Here is a 23,877-nt window from a genome sequence, read left to right as displayed (position 1 = left end):
GGGGTTGAGGTTTGGCAAGGTGGTTGTTACCAGAACACCATAAGACAAGTTATTACCGAACTGAACCAAGGCATTGGCGTCCCGATGGATGTACAAAGGCTGGTCACATCAAAGGGATTTAAAATATAACAAAATACTTTAAACTTTATCTTGAAAATTAAGGGACATGTATGGGTCTCGTATTCAATATTTCAGATGTAGTGATGTCTCCTTTCAATACTATTCAATGTGTTTTTCTGTCGTTTAAGTGAGGACTAAGTGTAACGTTTGTAATTATCATCGCACCGGCTTAAAAAGCCCCCAAGATTTTTTCCTTCCCCAATACAGGTTTAAGGCACCTATGAGAGAAGAAGTTAGTTAGACAAACATACAGTTTCTCATTAGTTCGATACAGTATGCCAGGGCACTCATTAGCAGCCCGTCACAGTGGCTTGTATTAACGGCTACTGTAAGCAAGGCGAGAGTCCTTACACTGACTTTTACTAGTGGTGAGTAAGCAAGGCCTAGGGAGGACCAGAGCCCTTCGAGGAGTGTCTACTAGCCACACTGCCCTTCTTTTGATGACTGGGAGTAATCACTAGAGAGAGAGAGACATGATCACAGAGAGAGGAGACACCAGTCTTGCTTCTTAGTACCATTCATCTTCTTCCTCCAACAGGCAGTGTCCTGAGAGGAGGCAATCTGCGATTCCTTTTCAACTCTGAGTGAATTCAGGAAATGAAGAGATAAGGCTGGACAGGGTATCATTACTGATGCCAATGCCCTACAGTTGCAAACTTAAAAATCACATAGGGGTGCAGAAAAAGTACCCCTGCTAGCTTAGAATAGACTTCTGAAGTGGAATTTCACAAACTGTAATTTTGCATCAGAAATTGCAGCATTCATTCAGCTTCCACCACAACACTTTTGGTAGACTTAACATGGTTTAGATACAAGTACCCTCATTGTCAATGGTTACTTATGGAGCAAAACTGAATTTGTGAAGTAAACTTGGGATGTATGGTGGTATTTATGTGATACTGGCAATTTCCCTAAATACTACAATTGCAATTTATTAAACAAACCTGCAAAATACTAACAAGAGTTGAAAGCCTGTGAGCAGCATGCGTTGCACAATAGGAGCAAGTCACAGAATTGCCTCTAACCTATAACAGTCAGTCAGAAGAGAATCTGGACCAACAGGGCTAGAAAAGAGAATTAAGTGGAGATTTTCCCAAGAGGGATGAAGTACGACAGCACCGTGCGACAGCACTCTGTGTGYGATTTCACTTTGTGTTGTGGTCCTGGAGGGATATGTGGAAACACAACTGACAGGACTTGTGTGAAGCAGTCGGCTCTAGTCAATATAACCAAGTAAAAAATGCACAATAGAACCAATCTACCCGAAACACATTCTTGGAGGTGCTGCTTCAGAGTCTGACGCAAAGCAAAAGTTTTAACTTTCTAACTCTTACAATACCATGACGGATGTAAAACGTGGTCTGTCTATGTGCCTATAGCCAGCACCAAGTACACAGAAAATGACACAGTAGTGAAAGGGAGAGATGGCAGAGGAGGACCGAGAGAAAGCATTGGAGAATGGAAGGGTGAAATTGACTTAATACTGTATATCTACAACTAAACATTCCGTGTAAAATGTATGTAATACAAAGCGAAAATAGATTTTTGTTCACCTGCTGGTGTTGAACATACATTAAAGATTGCACACAACAAGAATCAACACCAGCATATTGCATGATATGATGTGCAGTGATAACCAGCAACTCCCCAGCACCAGAACAAGAACAGTCAATGGTCAGTCATCGGTGCAACTTTGGTTGAAGATTTATTTCACATTTTAGTGCTACATTCCTCTTTACTCAAATCTAGGGAGCGTAGGTAGATCGCGTTAGAAATAGTTTATGATAAACTTCATATCATTAATATATCCTAAGAGTAATTCTTAAATGTGGGTCTTATAATAATAGCCTCACCTATTCAGTCATTAATGAGGCAACATTATTCAGTTTAAAAAGGTGACCATTTCAACATAAAAAAAAKCTCAAAACACATACAATGGCAAATCTCATTAACAGTATGTCACAAGGGGATCTTGTGACCCTCTAAATTAAATCACCTCTGTTCTCTAGTCTTAGTCCCCTAACAAAGAGGCAATTCCGTGCCATTTCTTAGAATTGACTTAATCATTTTCATGTAGTGAGTATAAAATGGTCTATGACATAAAATCTTGATAATACTGTGAACTATATTTCATAGCATTAAATCCAATAAGCTAACTTCGATAAAAAACACTTAATTTGCATGTATCACAATACTTAACATCCTGTGTGAATAAGAGTGTGGAGAAAAATGTATCATATTCAGTTCAAAATAATGGTGTTTATGTGAACTGAGATCCTGCAACATATTACAGTGAGCTTTTTACAGTTTGGCAGAAAAATGTGACTGCATGGAGGCGGGTAAATGAAAAACGACATATCTCTGGTGAGAGGCCTTGCACTACATGTGCAGCCAAACCATTAACATTTTGTGTGGTCTTGATCATATCTAACCGTAGGTTCAAAGTTTTAAAACAAACTTTACTTGGGGACCCTGCGAAAATATGATCTCTCTCAATGGGGGGGGGGGGGGGGCTTGAACATTCACAAATGTCCTTGAGATAGAAACTCATCAAATGTTCTGCATCTCTTACGGCAACAACAACATCTCCCGTCGCACCTTATTTTCTCTCTTTCTCAGTGGTTCTTCTCAAGTTGTAAAAAACATACCGACAAAGAAACAAAAAGATTACGCGCTTCACGGTGCCATACTTGCGAACATTAGAATATTTTTAAGTTTACATTTTTCCCCTCGGTCTCAAAATGCGCATCAGCAAATTCAAATCATTGACATAGTTGCACGTGATCAAACACTATATGTTACCTGTTCCCATCAGATAACCTAGCTAGTAGCCTATCATGTAATATTGCCACTCCACACTTGACAGACCAAGAGGAACAAAAGTAAAAATAGTTTTAAAAATATCCCTCTGGTGTCCAAGTTGACATATTTGAAGTATTTACCTTTATTTAACTAGACAAGTCAGTTAAGAACAAATGTTTTATTTACAATGACGGCCTACCCCGGACGATGCTGGGCCAAATGTGCGCCGCTCTATGGAACTCCCAATCACGGCCGGATGTGATGCAGCCTGGATTCAAACCCGATTCAAACCGCAGTGACGCCTCTTGTACTGAGATGCAGTGTCTTAGACCACTGCGCCACTCGGGAGCCCCCTTGGTGCCATTGGTTGGTGGATAGTAAGCTCTTTGATAGGCTGATGCAGAATTTGTTATAAGAAACAATCCCTGCCAGCCGGGCTAGGTTAGCATAGGTCAGGTTCTCTGATGGGAAAAGCTAATATGTAGCATTTGAACATGTGCAACTTCGTCAATGATTCTAATTAGCTGATGCGCATTATGAGACTGAGAAAAAGTGTAAACTTAAACTTATTCTAATGTTCGCAAGAATGGCCTCACAGAGTCCACAGAGCTCTGCTGCGTCCCGTTGAGGGCTTGGCTGCCACCGAAAAAGAGTCTAGCGCCCCCCAGTTTCTGGGAGGTCTCTATTCCAGCTGCTCCTGTTTTATCCTGTTTGAGTTAGGCCCTCCTCGCTGGCCCGCCCTCCTCAGTTCCCTCCTCAGGACGTACTCGCTGAACTGGGAAGAGTCGACGCCTCCACCGCAGGAGCCGGCGATCTCAAAGCCACGCTGCTGCAGACGCTCCAACACCTGGTGGACACACGGAGAGAGAAGGAGTGTTGAGGTAACGTTGTTAATACGGTTTTTAGATGTTACACACAGAGGACGTTTAGCTATCCTGAAGCGAGGGAGGAGATTTTGAAAATCAGTGTTCACAGAGGCGCAATGCTCTTAGCAGATCAATCACAGTAGGAAGTAGAACGTAGCTAGAAACAAACTCAATGACAACATGCGCCTTTGTCGAGCACAAGAAAAAGTGGCATCAGGGTTGAATGAACAGAGAAGAACAGATTATATAGTAAAATAATGACAAAATACACAGATGAATTAAGGGGAATAAATAGGAAGAAAGGAGACATCCATCCCTTCTTACCCAAAACCAAGAGCCTCTCATTCTCACTACCTGACTTATTATCTTTGACTGCTTACATGCTGTGAGTGTGTTCTCTCTCTGTGTGGTGAGTGTGTCTGTCTCTCTCTGTGGTGTGTGCGTTGTGTCTGTCTGCTCTCTGTGTGTGTGCGTGTGTGTGTCTGTCTCTCTCTGTGTGTGTGCGTGTGTGTGTCTGTCTCTCTCTGTGTGTGTGCGTGGGTGTGTCTGTCTCTCTCTGTGTGTGTGCGTGGTGTGTGTCTGTCTCTCTCTGTGTGTGTGCGTGTGTGTGGTCTGTCTCTTCTCGTGTGGTGTCTGTGGTCGTCTCTTCTGTGTGTGTGCGTGTGTGTTGTCTGTCTCTCGTGTGTGTGCGTTGTGTCTGTCTCTCTCTGTGTGTGTGCGTGTGTCTGTCTCTCTCTGTGTGTGTGCGTGTGTCTGTCTCTCTCTGTGTGTGTGGTGACTGTGTCTGCTCTCTCTTGTGTTGTGTGTGACTGTGTCTGTCTCTCTCTGTGTGTGTGTGACGTGTCCTGTCTCTTCTCTGTGTCTGTCTCTCTCTGCTGTATGGTGCCGTGACTGTGGTTTGTCTCCTCATCGGTGTGATGTGTGACTGTATCTGTCTCTCTCGAGTGTGTGTGACTGTGTCTGTCTCTCTCGGTGTGTGTGTGACTGTGTCTGTCTCTCTCGGTGTGTGTGTGACTGTGTCTGTCTCTCTCGGTGTGTGTGACTGTGTCTGTCTCTCTCTGTCGTGTGTGCGTGTGCTGTCTCTCTCTGTGTGGGCGTGTGTCTGTTTCTCTCTGTGTGTGCGTGTGTCTGTTTCTTCTGTGGTGCGTGTGTCTGTCTCTCTCTGTGTGTGTGTGTTTTCTGTGCGTGGTGTGTCTGTGTCTCTCTCTCTCTCTGTGTGTGTGAGTGTGTGTCTGTCTTTCTCTCTCTGTGTGTGAGTGTGTGTCTGTCTCTGTGTTGTAGTGTGTGTCTGTCTCTCTCTCTCTCTGTGTGTGAGTGTGTGTCTGTCTCTCTCTCTCTCTGTGTGTGAGTGTGTGTCTGTCTCTCTCTCTCTCTGTGTGTAGGTGTGTGTCTTGTCTCTCTTCTCTTCTGTCTGTTGAGTGTGTGTCTGTTCTCTCTCTTGTGTGCGAGTGTGTCTGTCTCTCTCTCTCTGTGTGTGGGTGTGTCTGTCTCTCTCTGTGTGTGTGTGTGTGTGTCTGTCTCTCTGTGGGTGTGTGTGTGTGTGTGTCTCTCTGTGTGTCTCTGTCTGTGTGTGCGTGTGTGTCCTCTCTCTTGTGTGTGCGTGTGTCTCTCTCTCTCTGTGTGTGTGTCTGTGTGTCTCTCTGTGTGTGTGTGTGTCTCTGTCTCTCTGTTGTGTGTGTGTCTCTCTGTGTGTCTCGTCTGTCTGTGTGTGTGTGTCTGTCTCTGTGTGTGTAGTGTCTCTCTCTCTCTCTCTCTCTCTCTCTGTGTGCGTGTGTCTCTCTCTCTCTCTCTCTGTGTGTGTGTGTCTCTCTGTCAGTGTATGAGGTCTCTGTGTGTGTCTCTCTGGTGTGTGTGTGTGTGTGTGTGTGTCTGTCTGTGGGAGTGTGTGTGTGTGTGTCTCTGTGTGTGTGTGTTGTGTGTGTGTGTGGTGTGTGTGTCTCTGTGTGTGGCGTGTGTGTCTGTCTCTGTGTGTGCGGTGTGTCTCTGTGTGTGGCGTGTGTCTCTGTGTGTGCGTGTGTCTCTGTGTGTGCGTGTCTGTCTCTCTCTCTGTGTGTCGTGTGTCGTCTCTCTCGTGTGTATGAGTCTCTGTGCGTGTGTGTGTGTGTGTCTCTCTGTGTGTCTCTCTGTGTGTGTGTGTCTCGGTGTGTGTGTCTCGGTGTGTGTGTGTGTGTGTCTCGGTGTGGTGTGTGCGTGTCTCTCTGTGTGTGTGTGCGTGGTGTGTGTATCTCTCTGTGTGTCTGGGTTGTGTGTGTGTGTGTGTGTGTGCGCGCGTGTGTCTGCGGTGTGCGTGTGTGCCTGCGTGTGTCTCGCTCTCTGTGTGTGTGTGTTGTGTGTCTCTCTGTCTCTGTGTGTGTGTCTGTATGTGTGTGTGTGTCACTCTGTGTGTGTGTCTCTCGCTCTGTGTGCGTGCGTCTGTATCTCTCTTCTGTGTGTGAGAGTGTGTCTGTCTCTTGTGGGTGTGGTGTGTGTGGTGTCTCTCTGTGTGTCTCTGTCTGTGTGGTTGCGGTGTGTGTCTCCTCTTTGTGTGCGTGTGTGTCTCTCTCTCTCTTGTGTGGTGTGTCTCTGTTGTGTGTGTGTCTCTGGTCTCTCGGTGTGTGTGTGTGTCTCTCTGTGTGTCTGCTGTCTGTCTGTGTGTGTGTGTCTGTCTCTGTGTGTGTGTGTGTGTTCTCTCTTCTCCTCTCTGTGTGCGTGTGTCTCTCTCTCTCTCTCTCTCTCTCTCTGTGTGTGCGTGTGTCTCTGTGTGTGAGTGTGTCTCTCTGTCAGTGTATGAGGTCTCTGTGTGTGGTCTCTGTGTGTGTGTGTGTGTTTGTGTGTGGTGTGTGTGGTGTGTCTTCTGTGTGTCTCTGTGTGTGTGTGTGGTGTGGTGTCTGTGTCTCTGTGTTGTGCGTGTGTCTCTGTGTGTGCGTGTGTCTCTGTGTGTGCTGGTGTCGTCTGTGTGTGCGTGTGCTCTGTGTGTGCGTGTGTCTCTGTGTGTTGCGTTGTGTCTTCTGTGTGTGCGTGTGTCTCTGTCGTGTGCGTGTGTCTCTGTGTGTGGCGTGGTCTCTGTGTGTGGTGTGTCTCTGTGTGTGCGTGTGTCTCTCTCTCTCTGTGTCGTGCGTGTGCTTCTCTCTCTCTGTGTGTGCGGTTGTAGTGTGTGTGCTCTCTCTCTGTGTGGTGTGTCTGTGTGTCGTCTCTCTCCTGTTGTGTGCGTGTGTCTCTCTCTCTGTGTGTGCTGTGTGTCTCTCTCTCTGTGTGTGGCTCCTCTGTGTCTCTCTCTGTGTGTGCGTGTGTGTTCTCTGTGTGTGGTGTGTGTTGGTCCTCCTCTCGTGTGTGGCTGTGTCTCTCGTCTCTGTGCTTTGGGTCTCTGTGGTGTGTGTGTGTGTTCTCTCTCTGTGTGTTCTATTTGTGTGTGTGTGTGGTGTGTGTGTGTTGTGCTGCGGCGTGTGTCTGCGGCCCTGTGTGGTGTGCTGTCTCTCTCTGTGTGTAGTGTGTGTCACTCTGTCGTGTGTGATGTGTGTGTCTCGTCTCTGTGTGCTGTCTTCTAGTGCTCTCGAGGTTGTCTGTATGTGTGTGTGTGGGATGTGCGCGCGTGTGTACTGCGTGTGGCTGTGGGCCTGCGTGTGTCTCGCTCTCTTGTGTGTGTGGTCTGTATGTGTGTGTGTGTGTCACTCTGTGTGTGTGTGTGTGTGTGTCTCTCTGTCTCTGTGTGTGTGTCTCTCTCTGAGTGTCTCCCTCTCTGAGTGTGTGTCTGTATGTGTGTGTGTGTCACTCTGTGTGTGTGTCTCTCGCTCTGTGTGCGTGCGTGTCTGTATCTCTCTCTGTGTGTGTCTGTGTCTCTCGCTGTGTGTGGATTTGTCCCTGATCCCACAGCCTTGCAGACATCTACAGACGTGCCCGGAGGGCAGCAGGATCACATTCCATCAGAGACCCCAGGGGGTAGTAGGGCCTTTCTCTCCCGCTATTTGCCACTTAGCTCAGCAAGCCCCCCTCTCCCCCCAGCCCCGGGCCGAAGCCCCTGCCAGTACTACAAAGGTCCCCCCAATGCTGGCAGTCTCCCCCGCCACCCCACCCTGCCTCCATTAGGCCCAGATACAGCACCCTCCTCCGGCGTGCTTTAATAACCAAACAGGATTATGGGCCCTGCCTCAGGACAACCTGCCAGGGAATGCAGTGTAGCTCTCTCCCCCCACATACACTTGAGAGTGGTTTGTTGGTGTGCATGTATGTGAGAAAGGCTTTCTGCAATATACAGTAAGAATGGATAAACGTCCAACATTTTTAATAATAATGGTTCTGTGCTTTCATTTATGGATGCCTCTCTGACTGAGGCAATGGTTTCATCATAACCGAGGAACATTTGCATCTAGCCTTCTATAGAACATTCATATCTGGTGAACATACAGTGCCCCCAGAGACTAACCACAGTGTGTGTGTCCTCACCTGGACAGAGTTGAGATGGCAGTATCCATTGAGCGGGAAGCGGATTACGTGTGTGGAGTCGTGGTTCCAGCCGGCGTTGACCGAGTTGCACATGACGTCTCCGATCTCCGGGAACACGTCCTCGATGAGGGCCTTATCTCCGCTCAGCGTTATCCTCTCTCCCAGGTCGGGCGCCACGCGTACCACCAGGCACTCGCAGGGGCGTGACACCCTGGCCAGGTCGCGATCCTGGCGCCAGTGCTCCAGCTCGGCCAGCAAGGGCTGCAGCTGGAAGTACCGGGCCTCCTCGTACAGCAGGCTATAGTCCTACATGGGGACAGCAAAGAGACCAGGTCTGTAATAGGGCAAGTTGACACAAGCGCAGCATCTCAATAGAATTTCCCTGTCTGGGTGAAAGTGGATGGGCTCTCAACACCTCTACTTCTAAATCCCGATAGATGACTATTCATGAGGAAAGGAAGCTGGTTAAATCTCCTGAGACCCAGCCAAAGTGTGATCACTCAAACCACGGGGATTCTGGGTGAGTCCCATCCACCACAACAATTCACTGCATTACAATACAAATGCAGAGCAAGACGAATCCCTATTCAACATCTAGGTCTACCAGAAACCCCAACAAGGAAACCCCAACAAGGGGGGGTGTATCTTTCCCAAAAGGCAGCGGGGCTTAATCACACTTTCTAATTTTCTCAGACTCAGTCTCACATCTGCATGTCTGTCAAGGTGAATTTAGCCTGGGTCTGAACTTGGGCCTGTCTTTTGTCTTTGCTTATATTAGCTGACGTACTTCCCCTCTGATTGAGTCCCACTGTGTTTGGACAGTCCATCAGATAATGTCATTTGTTTTCTCTCGGGCCAAGTTTGTAATTAAGGGCTAAACGACACATAAAAAACAAGCAAACGGAATGCAAACGTGTCACATACAGTGAGGATCAGCTGCACTCTTTTGGACACACGGCTCGTCAGTTGCACGGCACACACAACTATAGGGGTAAGCACTGTCTTAAAGTCTACAGACCCTGTGATGTGGCCAGCATGTTTGCTGGTTTTTATTTTACTTCACTAACATCCTGGAAGCGTCAATGGAGAGTACACAATATAATTCCCCCGGTGTTCAGGCTTGGCCACGCAAAAAAAAAAAAATATCCGCTTTTCGCACCAATGCTGACTAGAGCCATACACTCTCTATATACTAGTGCTCTGGGGTTTGACCCGATGATTGGCCGCTACAGTGGAGGGGACAGTCAGACACTCACTTTGAAGTCGTCTGGGATGAGGAGCTTGGAAGTCCTGAGGAAGTTGAGGATGTAGCGAAACATGTGTCCGTCCCTGTCAATGAAGTAGTGCTGCTTCAGACTGTCCAATACTATGGGCTCTGTGCCATCGAAGAGACGGCCGATTCTAGAGAGAGGCACAAAGAAAACACAGAGAGAGAGAGAGAGAGAGAGAGAGAGAGATATGTTAACATATGTTTCCCAAGCCAATAAATCCCTTAAATTGAAATTGAGAAAGAGAGCGAGAGAGAAGGGCCTTCTATGCCATCAAAAGGAACATACAATTGGACATACCAATTAGGATCTGSCTAAAAATACTTGAATCAGTTATAGAACCCATTGCCCTGTAAGGTTGTGAGGTCTAGGGTCCGCTCACCAACCAAGAATTCACAATATGGGACAAACACCAAACCGAGACTCTGCATGCAGAATTCTGCAAAAATGTCTGCAAAAATATGCTCGGTGAACAAACTAAAACACCAAATAATGCATGCAGAGCAGAATTAGGCCGCTAATGATCAAAATCCAGAAAAGAGCCGTTAAAAATTCTACAACCACCTAAAAGGAAGCGATTCCCAAACCGTCCATAACAAATCCATCACCTACAGAGAAATGCTAAGCAAGCTGGTACTGGGGCTCTGTTCACAAACACAAACAGACCCCACAGAGCTCCAGGACAGCAACACAATTAGACCCAACCAAATCCTGAGAAAACAAAAAGATAATTACTTGACACATTGGAAAGAATTGACAAAAAAAACAGAGCAAACTAAATGCTATTTGGCTTAAACAGAGAGTTAAACAGAATGCTTGACCACTGTGACTGACCCCAAATTAAGGAAAGCTTTGACTATGTACAGACTCAGTAAGCATAGCCTTGCTATTATGAAAGGCCGCCCAAGGCAGACCTGGCTCTCAAGAGAAGACAGGCTATGTGRACACTGCCCACAAAATGAGGTGGAAACTGAGCTGCACTTCCTAACCTCCTGCCAAATGTACAACCATTTAGAGACACATATTTCCCTCAGATTACACAGACCCACAAATTAAATTTGGATAAACGCCCATATCTACTGGGTGAAATACCACAGTGTGCCATCACAGCAGCAAGATTTGTGACCTGTTGCCACAAGAAAAGGGCATTTATTTTCCCTTTTGTACTTTAACTATTTGCACATCATTACAACACTGTATATAGACATAATATGACGTTTGAAATGTATTTTATTTTGGAACTTTTGGGATTGTATTGTTTACTGTKAATTTTGMTTTATTATCTATTTCACTTGCATTGGCAATGTAAACGTATGTTTCCCATGCCAATAAAGCCCTTCAATTGAAATTGAAATGAGAGAGAGACAGATCAATATACATGCGACTTGGAACAAAATGCTTGATGATTCAATTCTCAGTTGCTAATCTAGCCAATGTGTAGAGTATGATATTTTTTTCCCTTCCATGCATGTTCAATATATCATATGTTATAGGACCCAACAAACTGCTTCTATTCTTGAGTTGAGTTGTTGAGCAGATGACAGTACTGAGGACAGCGACTCTGTGCATCATGTGCTGTGACTCACTTGATGTGGGTGAGCTCAGCGTTTGATTTCTTTCACACCTTTGTTGAGTGATGCCGACATTACTCTGCTCCATGCACACAGACGGAGACAGTGCAAGAGAATGTGAGAGAGCAAGAGACCGTGCGAGAGAGAGAACGAAAGAGAGAAACAGACAAAGACAGGACGAGAGTGATAGAATCAGAGGGAAAGAGAAATGAAGCGGTATGGATGAGAGGAAAGAGCTGTCCTGTGGTCTGATGGAGGGGTCAGGGCCAGCTGGTAGAGAGGTGCCTGAGGCGGGGTGGTGCCCTGGGCTGCAGCGTGGCCCTCTTGCCTCCAGATGGTTCCGTGCCCTTTACTGCTGCTGGGACATCTGTCAGAATTACTGAGCTGCTTTTGTCTGCAGTTTGGACTTTTGAGCCATGCAAATGTTTACCTCTCAAAATATCTCTGGGCCAGGTTTGAAAAGAGGAGGCCATTTTGTATTTGGTATAGTGGGGAAATATTGATATGATGGATTGTAATCACTACATTGTAACATTCAGTAATATCAAGCCCTGTGTTTACATCCAGTCTTTCCCACCTCACTCATCCATTTGAGTGCTGCATCTTTGTGATTGGATGAACTTTGACATTTGTCCGGGCTGAGCTGTCAGAGGTTGGSATTTAAGTAATTCTGCACAACTTTTGTATAGTTTCAGCCAGCAGTTTTGAAAGTGGTGTTCACGAGCCAAAGTTTGTGTACTACGTCATCCATTTTGTATGKTATGTTACGTCCCAAAATTATTATTATTATTTTAATTGCAATTCGTATGATACTTTAGGAATTTGTTGTGCTTAAGATCCCGGACTGCATCTTTAAGAAGTAAGAGAGCTAATGCAGATGAACACGGCTGAAATGATGGGCTAGGCTACCATCTACATCATCATTTCCCTTTCAACCCCTGAATCATCCCAAACACCCTCTAGAACCACATACGAACAACACAGATTTAAAACACTCTGTGGCACTGTGTACCAAAAGTGCTAAAACAAAGACATAGCTTTACTCAATTGTAATTGAGGAACTGTATCAATAGCAGAGAGGTCACATGCCTGGACTCTGGGTACTTGGTTAACGTGGCCAGACTGCTGGTGTACATGTGTCCGCCCACGTCGATGTGCACAGGGGCGTTGGACTTGGTGAGCTGGGCGGGTGTCGGGATGCCCTGGTTACTCAGGGGGGACGCTGGTGATCTTGTGATCATTGGCCTGGACATGCTGGAACGGTTATCCTGTCACAAACAAGTAGACAAATCATGTTAATGATTATCAATATGGTGGACAGCACAGATTGAATACACATTCAAATTATTTGTTCATAATATGTAAATGTATATTTTTCCATTGATAAATGTTGACTGAACAGCACAAACTCCAGTTAAAACGGTTACATTTACACCAAACAGGAAGTGTGTTAGTACACACCGGTTAAAAAGGATACATTTAAACTAAACCTGAAATGAAGAATTCATCATAGCAACATTGCAGGACTTTGATTGGCCAGACAATATTCTTGTCATCATTCTGAAAAAAAGTTATGGTCAAATAGTTGGCCAAGGTACAACTCCCTCTGTTTAGTCAGGACTGGGATAATATACGTATCGCTCTGTGTTACACTAGCCTAGTATTTCCTGACCTTGACCTGAATGTTACCAAGCACAACCTTCCATATCTGTTGGGCATAATCATCTTCCAAAATCAAATCAATTTGGAGCAGCAATCTCACACAGACTGTAAATGAGCAATAATCAGTCTAGATTTGAATAATGTAATAAGATTTAGAAATGTTCCCTGCTAACCCAAAAACACAATTAGCTGGCAATATCTCTAATGGCACACAGAACAAATTGAGTTTCCCAATCACAAGTTCAAGACCCTCCTCTGAGCCAATAAGAAAAAAAATACAGAACGTCTATCTCTGCACAACATGCAAACATTGTCATTGGAGGGAGAAACGTAGATGTTCTAATTTGAATTAAGTAGTAATGACAAAGAGATGTAGGACACCTTAAATTCAAACTTTAGATTAAGTTTTAAATGACATTAGCTCTGCTTATCTGATTTTATCAACGTGGGGAAATGGATACAAAACATTTGCATTGATTCACACCAAATAAATCCAACAACTTCCACTGTTGATGGCTAGGCAACCGACATAAAATAAAGCATCTACAGAGAGTATGCACAAGTGGAAACGAATTGGACAAAAAAAATGTCTGTTACCTGCGCTGACGACGAAGACACAGAATTGTCATTCTGCTTTAGTGATACTGCAGGTAAGGGGTTGCTTCTTGAGTACATGAACGGAGCGTCCCCGCACTCCGCTCCTGTTCGCATTGAGATTCGTTTCAGGGACGCGTGTACTACGGACTCATCCACGGAATTGATTGGACGCGGGTGCTTTCTCGGTTTCTGAGGTGTTAAATCCATGATATCTGTTGCTTCCATTATCGAACCTGGCGCACTAAAAACAGGCTTCAAGCTGGAGATGCTGTCGGTTTCCACCTACAGACTCCGGAGAGGTGTGAATTGCGGGCTGCAGCACACCATAAACAAGAGCGATGCTTCTGTGGCAGACAGTCAACTGTGCCGCTTTTGCAATGGTTGTTGGGATAAGTCAAAGCCCCCCGACAGCATTTTCATCCTGTTGCCCCTGGGTTTTTAGAGTTGTCGCTGTTATAAAGGAAGGTATTGTCACATTTACCGCAGAATTTCGCGTCTGCTAAGGTGTATTCTATAAAGTGGACAACAGGTTGATCTTTGGACCACCCCAAAAGCGCAGCATATCCCAATAATGACGCAGATCTGGATTTGCGCCCTGGCCTTTTCCCTTTCTATTCTTCGCCATCCTTTGTTCCAGCTGCCTCTCAAACACTACCATGTAGCCTGAACATTACTTTTCCATTTAGCCTGCATCTGAAACTAAACCTTGTCCAGATGTCTGGCAACAGGTCCTTGGTAAAAACAAAGCTCAGTAACTATTGTAACACTATAACAGTGCAGAGTATTCCGTGATTAACCAAAGTACATAATCAAAATGCAACATAGACCTCGTGTTTCGGTTCTAGATTAAACACACACACACTAGCCCCCAGGGCATTGGCGACCCTGGATGAACGCTTAACCTTTCRCCGACCCTTTTAGTCTCCACAGCACACTGTCCATAGAGCAGTTTACGCACATAAAGCAGACACTGATAGTATTGATAGCGTACGTACGCCCTCCGCTGACCTCAATCAAGCCATGAACTCTCTCAACCTTCAGCCTCTTAACCGTCGATCTACTCATGATGATAAGTTTGTTTTTAAATGGCGTTTTTGTTGTTGCTTAACGCTTTGATATTTATTTACGTKATGAATAGCGCTATAAAAGTAGAATAAATTATTATTATTCTCCCAGAACAATGGGCTGTATTCAGGAGGGCTGTTAAGATTGTAGTGTAGATTTGATGAGCAAATTAAAAACAGTGACACCCACCCATTTTTCATACACTAGCTGGATAATGTTGGTCAATGTTATGGACACATTTCCACTTTGTTTTCCGCAATGTGTCTGTTGTGGTTATTTATTTAGCCTAATCTCTTTTCTTATTAACAGTTATGCAGGTGCCCTTCCTAGTCCCTACAGGTACCTACCATCCACAAACAGTCCAAAAAATTCCTCCCTCTATAAAGCAGTATGGTCTTGGCTCATACCAGAAATATGCAGACTTCAAAGTCCCTTCTAGATCTAATCTAATGGCATATCAGAGATCCACAGGCAATTCTTTTTTATCTTTCAAAAAGTAGAAAGGGAGAATATATTCCTATCTAACATTTTCCATAACAGCACTGCGAAAAGATCATAATACTATACTACTATACTACGATCATAATATATTCTCCCTTAAGACCATCCCTTACGATGGTAACATTATATCCACAACATCTGACCCCTCATTGTAGGTGTTTACTAAACAGAATCCAAACTACATGAAGTATTGACACACTACACTCTCCTGGGTTATTTTCCTATAACGTTCAGGAAATCCAATCCACTAATTTTAAAAATCAGTACATTTTTCATAATTTAATTAAAAACAACCACAACTAGCCTTAAAACATCKATGTTTTTACTTCTCAGTTTTGGCAGTGTGGGTTTCACACCTAGATACCCAATTAGCAATTAAGCCTGCCTTTGAGTGCAGGCCTAGACTGTGGTGTGTGATCCTGCCCTGATTTGCATGCGGTTCGTTTGTGCACACGCTGATAAGCGCAGGCAGCCATACATAGTTTTAAAATTCAACTCCAGAATCCCTCTCGCAGAGGGGCCCGCGGGGCGAACAGAGAGGGAGAAATCACACGGCTGCTCTTCAAAAGGGAAACCTGTGTACAGCAGRCGGCAAAGTGCGTGGGATCATACTCAGAATGCAGGTAATTTGTTCCCTGACTAATTTGTGGAAGATGGTATGTGTAGAAAGTTCAGAAAAACCAGCTCGCTGGAATTGGCTGTCCTCAAAGCCTTGCCATCATGAAGGTGGATGGAGTGGAGAATCTGCTTAGAAGAATCATGAAAAATGTGTGTGTGTGTGCGCGCATGTCATGGAGCGAGAGAGGAGAAAAAGAGAATGGGATTGAGTACATGTAGCACAACCATTTCATCCCAACTCAAATTAAAACAATTTCCTGTGGATTCTTTTTCAGGTTGAAGACTCCTGCTTTCAAACAGCAGGAGAACACTTCAACTCTTACAGTACACATCTGAACAGCACGGACCAGGATACGCAGGTGGTAAGATCATCAATAGAACCTGACAAGTAACACTGCAAGACATCGCAAGAACGCCAACATAAAGGGTCTTAAAATAGGGTGTTGGACCACAACAGCTTTAATGCACTGAGTCTACATGTGTCCAACTCTATTGTAGGGATGCGACACCATTATTCCAGGACATTTGATCAGTTGGTGTTTTGTTCATTGAAAACGCTGTCTCAGGCACCTCTCCAGAATCTCCCATAAGTGTTCAATTGGGTTGAGATCTGGTGACAGATGACAATGGCATATGGTTTACATCGTTTTAGTGCTGATCAAACCATTCAGTGACTACTCATGCCCTGTGGATGGGGGCGTAGCCAAAACAATGGCCTGCCCAGCATTTTTATACATGACCCTAAACATGATGGGATGTTAATTAACTCAGGAACCACACCTGTATTCAATACTCTCTCATTTACTCAAGTGTTCCCATTATTTTGGCAGTTACCTGTATGTGTGGACTGATATACTACATCCCATTCATCGCTTTTCATTTCAGAACTGCTGCAGTCAGTCTTCCCACCTGTTGCCATTTTGAATAATGTAGGCCAACCATATGGCTGTGTGTATACAAACCAAATGCTCTACCATTTGTTAGTGGTTGTGTTCCCTTGCTACTCAAGTTTAGACTTAAATATGCAAAAACACGCTAAACAAATAGTTCTGTCTCAAGTGACTTTCTTGTTTATCCTAGTCTGGTGTAATTGTGTTGACCGAATCCACACCGCAGCATTTTCAAACAAATGTTGAGATGGCACAATGAATCAAAGATTAGTTGTCGGACTGCACTCAGTTTGTGTTTAGTTTTCAACAAATATTTTACATTGTTTGTCTGTGTGAACAAAAATAAAGTTGCATGCACAAGTAAGCATTATGTTAGGAATCTTTTCATCTGGACATATCCTGCTGTTGTTTCCACTGTTTAATCATGCAAAAATTGTTAAAGGTGCCCACATTGTACATTTGGAGATCCTATAATGTGTGACTAATGACTAATCTCATATATATATATATATATATGAGAAGCACATTGAGCAATGGTGCCCTTTTACGCACAGATGCGAATGTTGCTCGTCATAACAGCGCCCTCCAGTGAATGCTCCTAGAGCCACGCATTTCACTCTAAAGTAAGGAATAATGTTAGAACATGTGCGCGTTTTACTTTTTGACATTAAAATGGTGGGAATATACCACCACCGGCCTGTAAACAGTTAGATTTTGATTGAGAAATGGCAAGTATAAGTTCTAAAAGTTGCATAGTGTTCATAGCCATTGTGGTCACATCCTGATGCGCAACCATAGATCTCGCTAGTAATGTGTTAACCATTGTGGATGAATATCATTACTAAAATTCGAATTTGTAAACTCATACTAACCATATATATCATGTTTTGTCTCCATAACATCACAGCTACAAAGATGCAAACATAGATCCAGACTTCCGCCAGGGAGTATCTAAATATTTGCAGTGGCACCTCTGTACGGTGGAATTCCCTGCGCACGGGTATAGGTCAGCCCCGCAAGAGATCTATGGGAAGCAAAAGGAAGATACTGTAGCCTGCATTGTCTCTTGGTTTACATAGATATGGTTCTCGTTACAAAGCGACGCCAAATACAAATGCATTATTCACAGAATTTGCATTGACGTGTGTAAAATAAATACCTCCTGTCTTACAAAATAAAAACCCTCCGGCAAAATTACTCCACAATGGCGTCTTTCATTAGCCAGATCTGGGGCACTCAGGAAATGAAACTGGTTTAGGACAAACGAAGAGGCTTTTTCTATCGAAATGCCTAAACTCGGTTTGTGTGTGACGAAGTCCGACGGGGAAAACGGCGACGATGTGTTCGGGCTGAAACAATGCGCCAGGAGCGAATTCACACGGACCGATAGCTATGGTGTTTTCTGAACAAAGGTCGTAAAATTCGGTGAAAATACAAATAGAAACTAAGTCATTCGTCGGCACGTATAGAAAAATAGTTGTTTTACACCTAACAATATCCAGGAAGTGGTTAAATGTGTTAGACTGTGGCGCTCATCGCCTGGCACATGCGTAAAAGCGGCTGCGCCTTGAAAGTCCCAGTCAAACCAGCCTCGGAAATAATAGGAAACCAAATAAATATCCGCTTACCTGAAACATGGATGGGCATAAAGTATATTTGAGAACCCTTTCCCTCAGATTTCGCCTGCGATCTGCTTCCCTTCCTACACCAGTGAGAAATGCAATAGCTTGGCTAAGGTAGACAGAACAAAATACAGAGAATACTTGCTCCAGGGCTCCAAACCCCTCAAGGCAAAGATCAGGATACAATTAGCTCATGTCTCTACCCCAGTCTAAACCAATCTGCAGAATAAAACGAATAGCAAAAAACATCACTACAACAGTGCGTCGGCCTTTATGGAACATTTATTTTATATTTCTTCATAAAATCGCAACAACAAAAAAATATCATGCAATTTTTTTTGCATACAACATCCTCACGCCTGTCACCAACTTCCCTATTGGCTTCCTCTCGCACAGCAAAGCTGATTTTAATCGTTATGATTAGTTTTGATGTAACGTTCCCGCAGGCGATTTCTGCAAATGGACGGAGTGTTTCTTTGCCAGGAAGGAAAAGCAGCAGATGGTGATAATTATATAGATTGTTGGTTGTCTTCTGAAAATTTTATTTTTTAACGTGTATTTTTTTTAATGTTCTGTAGTTCGAACATAAATGGTCACAGCGTCAAACAACTTGATTTACAATCAACTTTAATCAATGGATGAATTCTAATTGTAAATCGACCCCCCCCCCCAATTCCCTTTGGCCAACTTCCCAACTGACATAGTTATATAAATAAGCACTTGCAGCCTGCCTTGCCCCAATCAAGTCTGAATCAGCGCCTGGGGCTTATGCACGAGCTCATTTCAAATGTTCAACCATGCATCATTTCAGGGCCCTGTTTCCCAAAAATAATTTTAAGGCTAAGTTAATCTTAGAACCATATATCCTGATGAATTTGGTCTTAAAATGCTTTTGAGAAACCGGGCCCTGGAATATTTAAGCTTTTCATTTCAAACTGTGGCATACTGACAGCTGAGATTAAGTTCTAAATTCTTCCTTTCATTGATTTATACATAATGCAAAATATACATCATATTTTTGTTACCTGGTTGTACAGTCATTTAAATTATGCCAATATCTTTTACATGGCTTTTCACTCTAACAGAGCCACATGCCTGATATGTTCAACAGTGGACCTGTTCATTTGTCTCCCATGTACTGCTGTTGAACACACAAACCCTCCTGTTACAAATAAGCACAAGAATAACATTTAGAAATTCTTCCATCCTCTCTTCCGCCACCTGCTGTTAAAAGCACTAGTTGCTCTGAATGGGGAATAAAAAGCGCTTACATCAATGCAAATCTATAGAGTACCACAGTATGAGTCATAATACCCATAAAACCTAGCGGTCAAACGGAAATGGTTCCAATCCTTTTCCCACAGGGAATTTTAGAAACACTTCAAATAAGGCCTGTGTTTCGTGTAGGCTTATCCTGGCATGACGTTTTGATAACCATGTAAATCTCTCTCAGACAATGTCATTTATTAATATATTTGGCTCTATTTACTTTCAGATTTGAAAATGTTAATTAGCAGCAAAGTAGACATCATGCAAAACTACAAATCCCTGCATGTCATTCCTAGCTGACAACTTTGCTGACAGGTATTGTGCCAATGTAAAACCTGCACAATACAGGTAACAGAATTGTCCATTTAAAAAAAAAAAGCCAATTTATTCATTACTACATTTAGCTAACAGATAGTTAATCCAGAGATTATTACCTTTGCCTCGATTCGGCAGTCTTGTCCAGATCATCATGGCATTTTTAGTTCATTATGATAGGCACGTTAGCAGCTAATTAGCACAGGCGAATATTGATAAGTCACCTTGTCCTAGAGAGATTTACATGGTTATCAAAACATCACGCCAGGGTAAGCCTACATGAAACACAGCCCTTATTTGAAGTGTTCCTAAAATCCACTATGGGAAAAATGAATGGTGGAAAAATTATTGGAACCATTTCCCTGTTTGACCGCTAGGTTTTATGGGTATTATGACACCTTTACTATGGGGCTCTATTTACCTTCATAGGTTTCAAATAATATGCATTAATTGATACATAATGTCAACTGCTGTGTATGTCCTTCCTGAACTAAGCCATTCAAAACACTAACACTACAGAGAAGATGGTTGCATTTGTGTAACAAGTGAGTGACTCATGAATACAAATCATATGAATAGTGATTGTTTGAAGATAGCGGTTTAGGCAGTTACCTTTTCAGTTTTCCATATACTCAAACATGCTAGATGTAATCATCATACCATGGTCTGTGTGAACAAACAAAGAATTTAGGAAACAAGAGAACCACATTATCCAGGATGGAGTAGGCCTGTGCAGATAATTTGATATACTCCATGTCACTCATAGTTTGGCCCCTCGTAACCATTCCCTCTGGCTGAGGCTGTATCAGGCAAATGACCAACTGTAGCAAATTGGCCACTGACCAACTCTGAAAGTCCAAGATCTAAAGAGTGTTCGTCTGCCCATTGCATCCTAAAGAGATGATCACCAGAGATTGCTTTCGAGGAACGGCCAGGGCCAGCCATTCTTAACACATCCAGAGCACAGGGGCCTTTTTAAGCTTTCCACTGTTTGACCAATGTGTCCCAGGGGAAAACAAACATAGGATTAAAGTGTTACAATGGAGTTATTTGCCCCGGAGGTTGCCGGCTGGCGCACAAACACCAAGCATTGCATTTTCTATTTTCCCCATCCTCCTGCACTTTTTAAAATATATATTATTTTTTATCTTTGCAATCAGGCTGACAAACTGTAGCAAAACTGAGAGCACCCAAGGCCTCAATCTCATACGTTCCCCATTTTCCACACAAATGGAGCCAAGTCTTAATGCGGCCCTCCCGATTCAGTATTAAAGATATGCATTAGATGTTGTAGAAACAAAAACCAGCTAGCCAGTGGTGATTTTTGAATACTCTTGCTTGGTGTTCGGGGGCCAAAAACAATTCCATTGTTCTAATACTCTGGTTGTGGGGTATGTTTTACTTGGAAAAGAACGTAGCTGCTGCAACAGCGGGAGATCCCTGTCAGAGCTATATTTTGGTGGACAAATTAGTGAAATAGCTTGCAGATGTTATTTCGCCCCAAACAAACCTAGCCTGGCAACAGTGTCTGATGACATCATGCCTAAGGTTATACATGCATACACTGTATGGAGGCTTGAGTTACTTTCCAACTCTCTGGAAAACAGTCAACTGAGCCACAGTTATACAAAGCCATGGTTTCTTCGTCTGTATTCATTTTATCTCACAAATACTATATCACTTGTTCCCTTTTTGAGGCAGATGGCACTCTCTTTTTATTAGTCTTGTTCTTTCCAAAATATYTTTATCCTCCTGTCTAAACTTTGAGTTTTCACTTGCTGAATTACTCATAGTTTCTGAATGTGTCATCAGTGAGAAGTTCATTTGTTCTTCTTGAATCCTTAGGTCAGACTAGTGCGTACTGGTGGCTTGATCTCCATTTCCCTCAGTCAGTATGCCCATGGCTCTTTTCTTCTATGACAATACACTTTGATTTGATTTCGCCAGCTCTCCCCATAGTTCTAATGAACTRAATCAAACAGTGGCCACAGTTATCCTCATTCAGAACATACTGAGAGATCTTGCTGTGATGTAGCCRCGGACCACGTTAATGACTCTTGCTGTGCACACCACACCCCTGTAATGGCCCGTGGTTATGTAAGGGAGTGGGTTAGATAGGGAGAGGGTTGCAATTGTTCCTGAATCTGACTCAATCTGCCCTACGGCCATGTATAGTTTGAGGCTGCCTGCAGTTTATCATGAAATAGTATTTTTGGCACTGGGACATATAACTTTTTAAGGAAGGCTCTGTTGCAACTAGCTTGTTTTGGTAAAGTGTACTGTGGAGTTGTCGTATGTTGGGTTTGGTACCATCAAGGTACTGTACCTAAAATGAAGAACCTTTTTGATACGACTTCATGACTTGCATCTGCATGAAAATGTTCTCTTTTGTTTAGCCCTCCATGAGGGTTTCGATGGTGGAATATAGCAGAAATATCCTAGTAAAGGATTACACATAGCAGGATGCCCTCACACAATGAGGTAGCTCTCAGATGGTTAGACAGGAGTGGTCCTATCCTGTTTGAGCACCTATCTTCACTAATACTCTGATCACAGCGACATACATCCATACAGTTCTTCCCATCCCAAACCCAGCCATACAGCCAGCCCACCCACAGTGGACAGAAGAGGTAATGACAATGCAGTAAGAGGAAGAGAGGAGAGACAAGAGGAGGAGGGGGTTTGGTTGGGTAATGCTGGGAGGCTCTAATAAAATGTAATCCTATTACATGGTTCCCACTAGAGGGCAACAATAATAAAGGTTTTCCTAATAACATGGCAGTGCAGGCCAGACCCAAATGGAAACAGGTCCTCCGGTGAAGTCCCATAGTCCTACATATATCCTTTCATTAGCTACATGGCTGATGGGCCACGTTACACCTCCGAGGCCTCCGAGATATGGCTGTCGTGATGGCAATGGAAGAGTTAAGCCAAACAAATGTGTTTCATCAAACTAGAGTTTGGGTTGTTCTGCATAGGAGGAGGGAGGGATGAAGGAAGGAGGGAGGGATAGGGAGTGAGGGAATGTGGGGTTGGGAACTGAGAGAAACTGAGCCCTGAGGAAACCAATCAAAGATTCTCCACCCTCTTCCTGTCGCTAAGCCACTGGGGTCTCAGGTGTGCACTACACAGGCTAATAGCGCTTAAACTTGATTGTTTGTCTTATGGTGTAGTCTTGGTTTTGTAAATTAGCGCTTAGAAAAAAATGTAAATCCAAATCAATGACAAACAAAATTGCAATGCGCAACAGCAGGCATAACAGTCCATTGATGAAGATGGCAACTCTCGTTATGATCATTCTGTACTTGCTGTATGAGCTACAGGATAAACATGAGGTGTACTCTCTATCCTAGATATGTGAGGTGTACTCTTTGTCCTAGAAAGCTGTATCCTAGAATGGCTGACACTGGTAGAACTTGGTCAATTCTGCAGCCAATGTTAACAAAAAATGGCAAATTGTGTGTTCAAAACCTAATTTTGGCATTATTTGATGAATGTGATAAATGCCAAATGCACTCAGTCTCCCAGCATTATCATGCAAATGCAGCAAAATATTTATCTGACGCGACAAGGTGAGTGAGGATATCAATCATATTCTCCAGACAGATTGAGTTATTAAGTGAGCCAGTGTAGCAGTATTATGAAACTCAGAATAACAGAGGGTTATTTATCTGTGTTGCTGTGTGTGTTTGTGTGCATGTGTGTGTATATGTGTATATGTCAGACAGAGAATCAGACAGAGAGGGGGAAAGAAAGAGATGGAGAGAAAGATGGAGAGAAGAAGAGTGTGTCGCATTCCTTCCTGTTCCTGTACCACCCTCCAACCCCAGAGCCGCAGACTCAAGGCGGTTTCGAGAATCAAACAATTTCACGCAGCTACTGGAGGAGGAAATGAACTGAGCCCAGAGCAATAATACAATTATACAAATGTTATTACAGACTCGCCTGCTACTGTCCTACTTTAATTCAAATTTGGGAACTCCAGGCAGCGCTGGTGGCAGAGACCTTCCTGAATAAATCAACATTAGCTTACTTCTAAATTATTAAGGAAGTGGGAGACTTTCTTGTTTATAGTATGAATTATGAAACAAGTGTTTTACGCTGTTTTTCTTCATGAATCCCCAAATATGAATTGATAATGATCTTTAAGGTGTGTGTTTTATCTTTGTGGCCCCCTAAGTTGTATCGGCTGCTGAGAGGCATTTTGCATCAGAAGCTTTAAGTTTTGAAGATTCTACATACAGTAAATGTGAAGAATGTTAGATTAGGAAATTAATTAAAGATAATGCCTG

The 23,877-nt window shown here is 43.6% G+C and overlaps 1 protein-coding gene and 1 long non-coding RNA gene across 5 annotated transcripts; one reads left to right on the top strand and one right to left on the bottom strand.

The window, feature by feature from the left end:
• Nucleotides 1-1,806: 1,806 nt before the first annotated feature.
• Nucleotides 1,807-18,449, bottom strand: LOC111979713 (BTB/POZ domain-containing protein KCTD1). Of its 4 annotated transcripts, none has more exons than XM_024010391.2 (6): nt 18,008-18,449; nt 17,252-17,403; nt 12,136-12,314; nt 9,464-9,608; nt 8,208-8,513; nt 1,807-3,769 (listed from the first exon to the last, which is right to left on the bottom strand). In XM_024010391.2, exons 2-6 carry the CDS (start codon nt 17,279-17,281, stop codon nt 3,605-3,607), a joined length of 825 nt encoding a protein of 274 aa, XP_023866159.1. In that variant the 5' UTR covers nt 17,282-17,403; nt 18,008-18,449; the 3' UTR covers nt 1,807-3,604. The 4 variants fall into 4 exon arrangements, with proteins under 4 accessions (XP_023866159.1, XP_023866161.1, XP_023866162.1 ...); XM_024010393.2 differs by lacking the exon at nt 18,008-18,449 and adding an exon at nt 17,539-17,953; XM_024010394.2 differs by lacking the exon at nt 17,252-17,403 and having other exon boundaries at nt 18,008-18,448.
• LOC139029280 (uncharacterized) lies at nt 15,277-23,877 on the top strand. Its single transcript, XR_011481581.1, has 3 exons — nt 15,277-15,494; nt 15,765-15,851; nt 23,310-23,877. It is a non-coding gene; the product is annotated as an uncharacterized lncRNA (long non-coding RNA).

The sequence above is a fragment of the Salvelinus sp. IW2-2015 genome, linkage group LG19 (assembly GCF_002910315.2).
Source record: "Salvelinus sp. IW2-2015 linkage group LG19, ASM291031v2, whole genome shotgun sequence".
In the NCBI taxonomy this organism is placed as follows: Eukaryota; Metazoa; Chordata; class Actinopteri; order Salmoniformes; family Salmonidae; genus Salvelinus; species Salvelinus sp. IW2-2015.
This window is presented reverse-complemented; position numbering and strand designations above follow the sequence as displayed.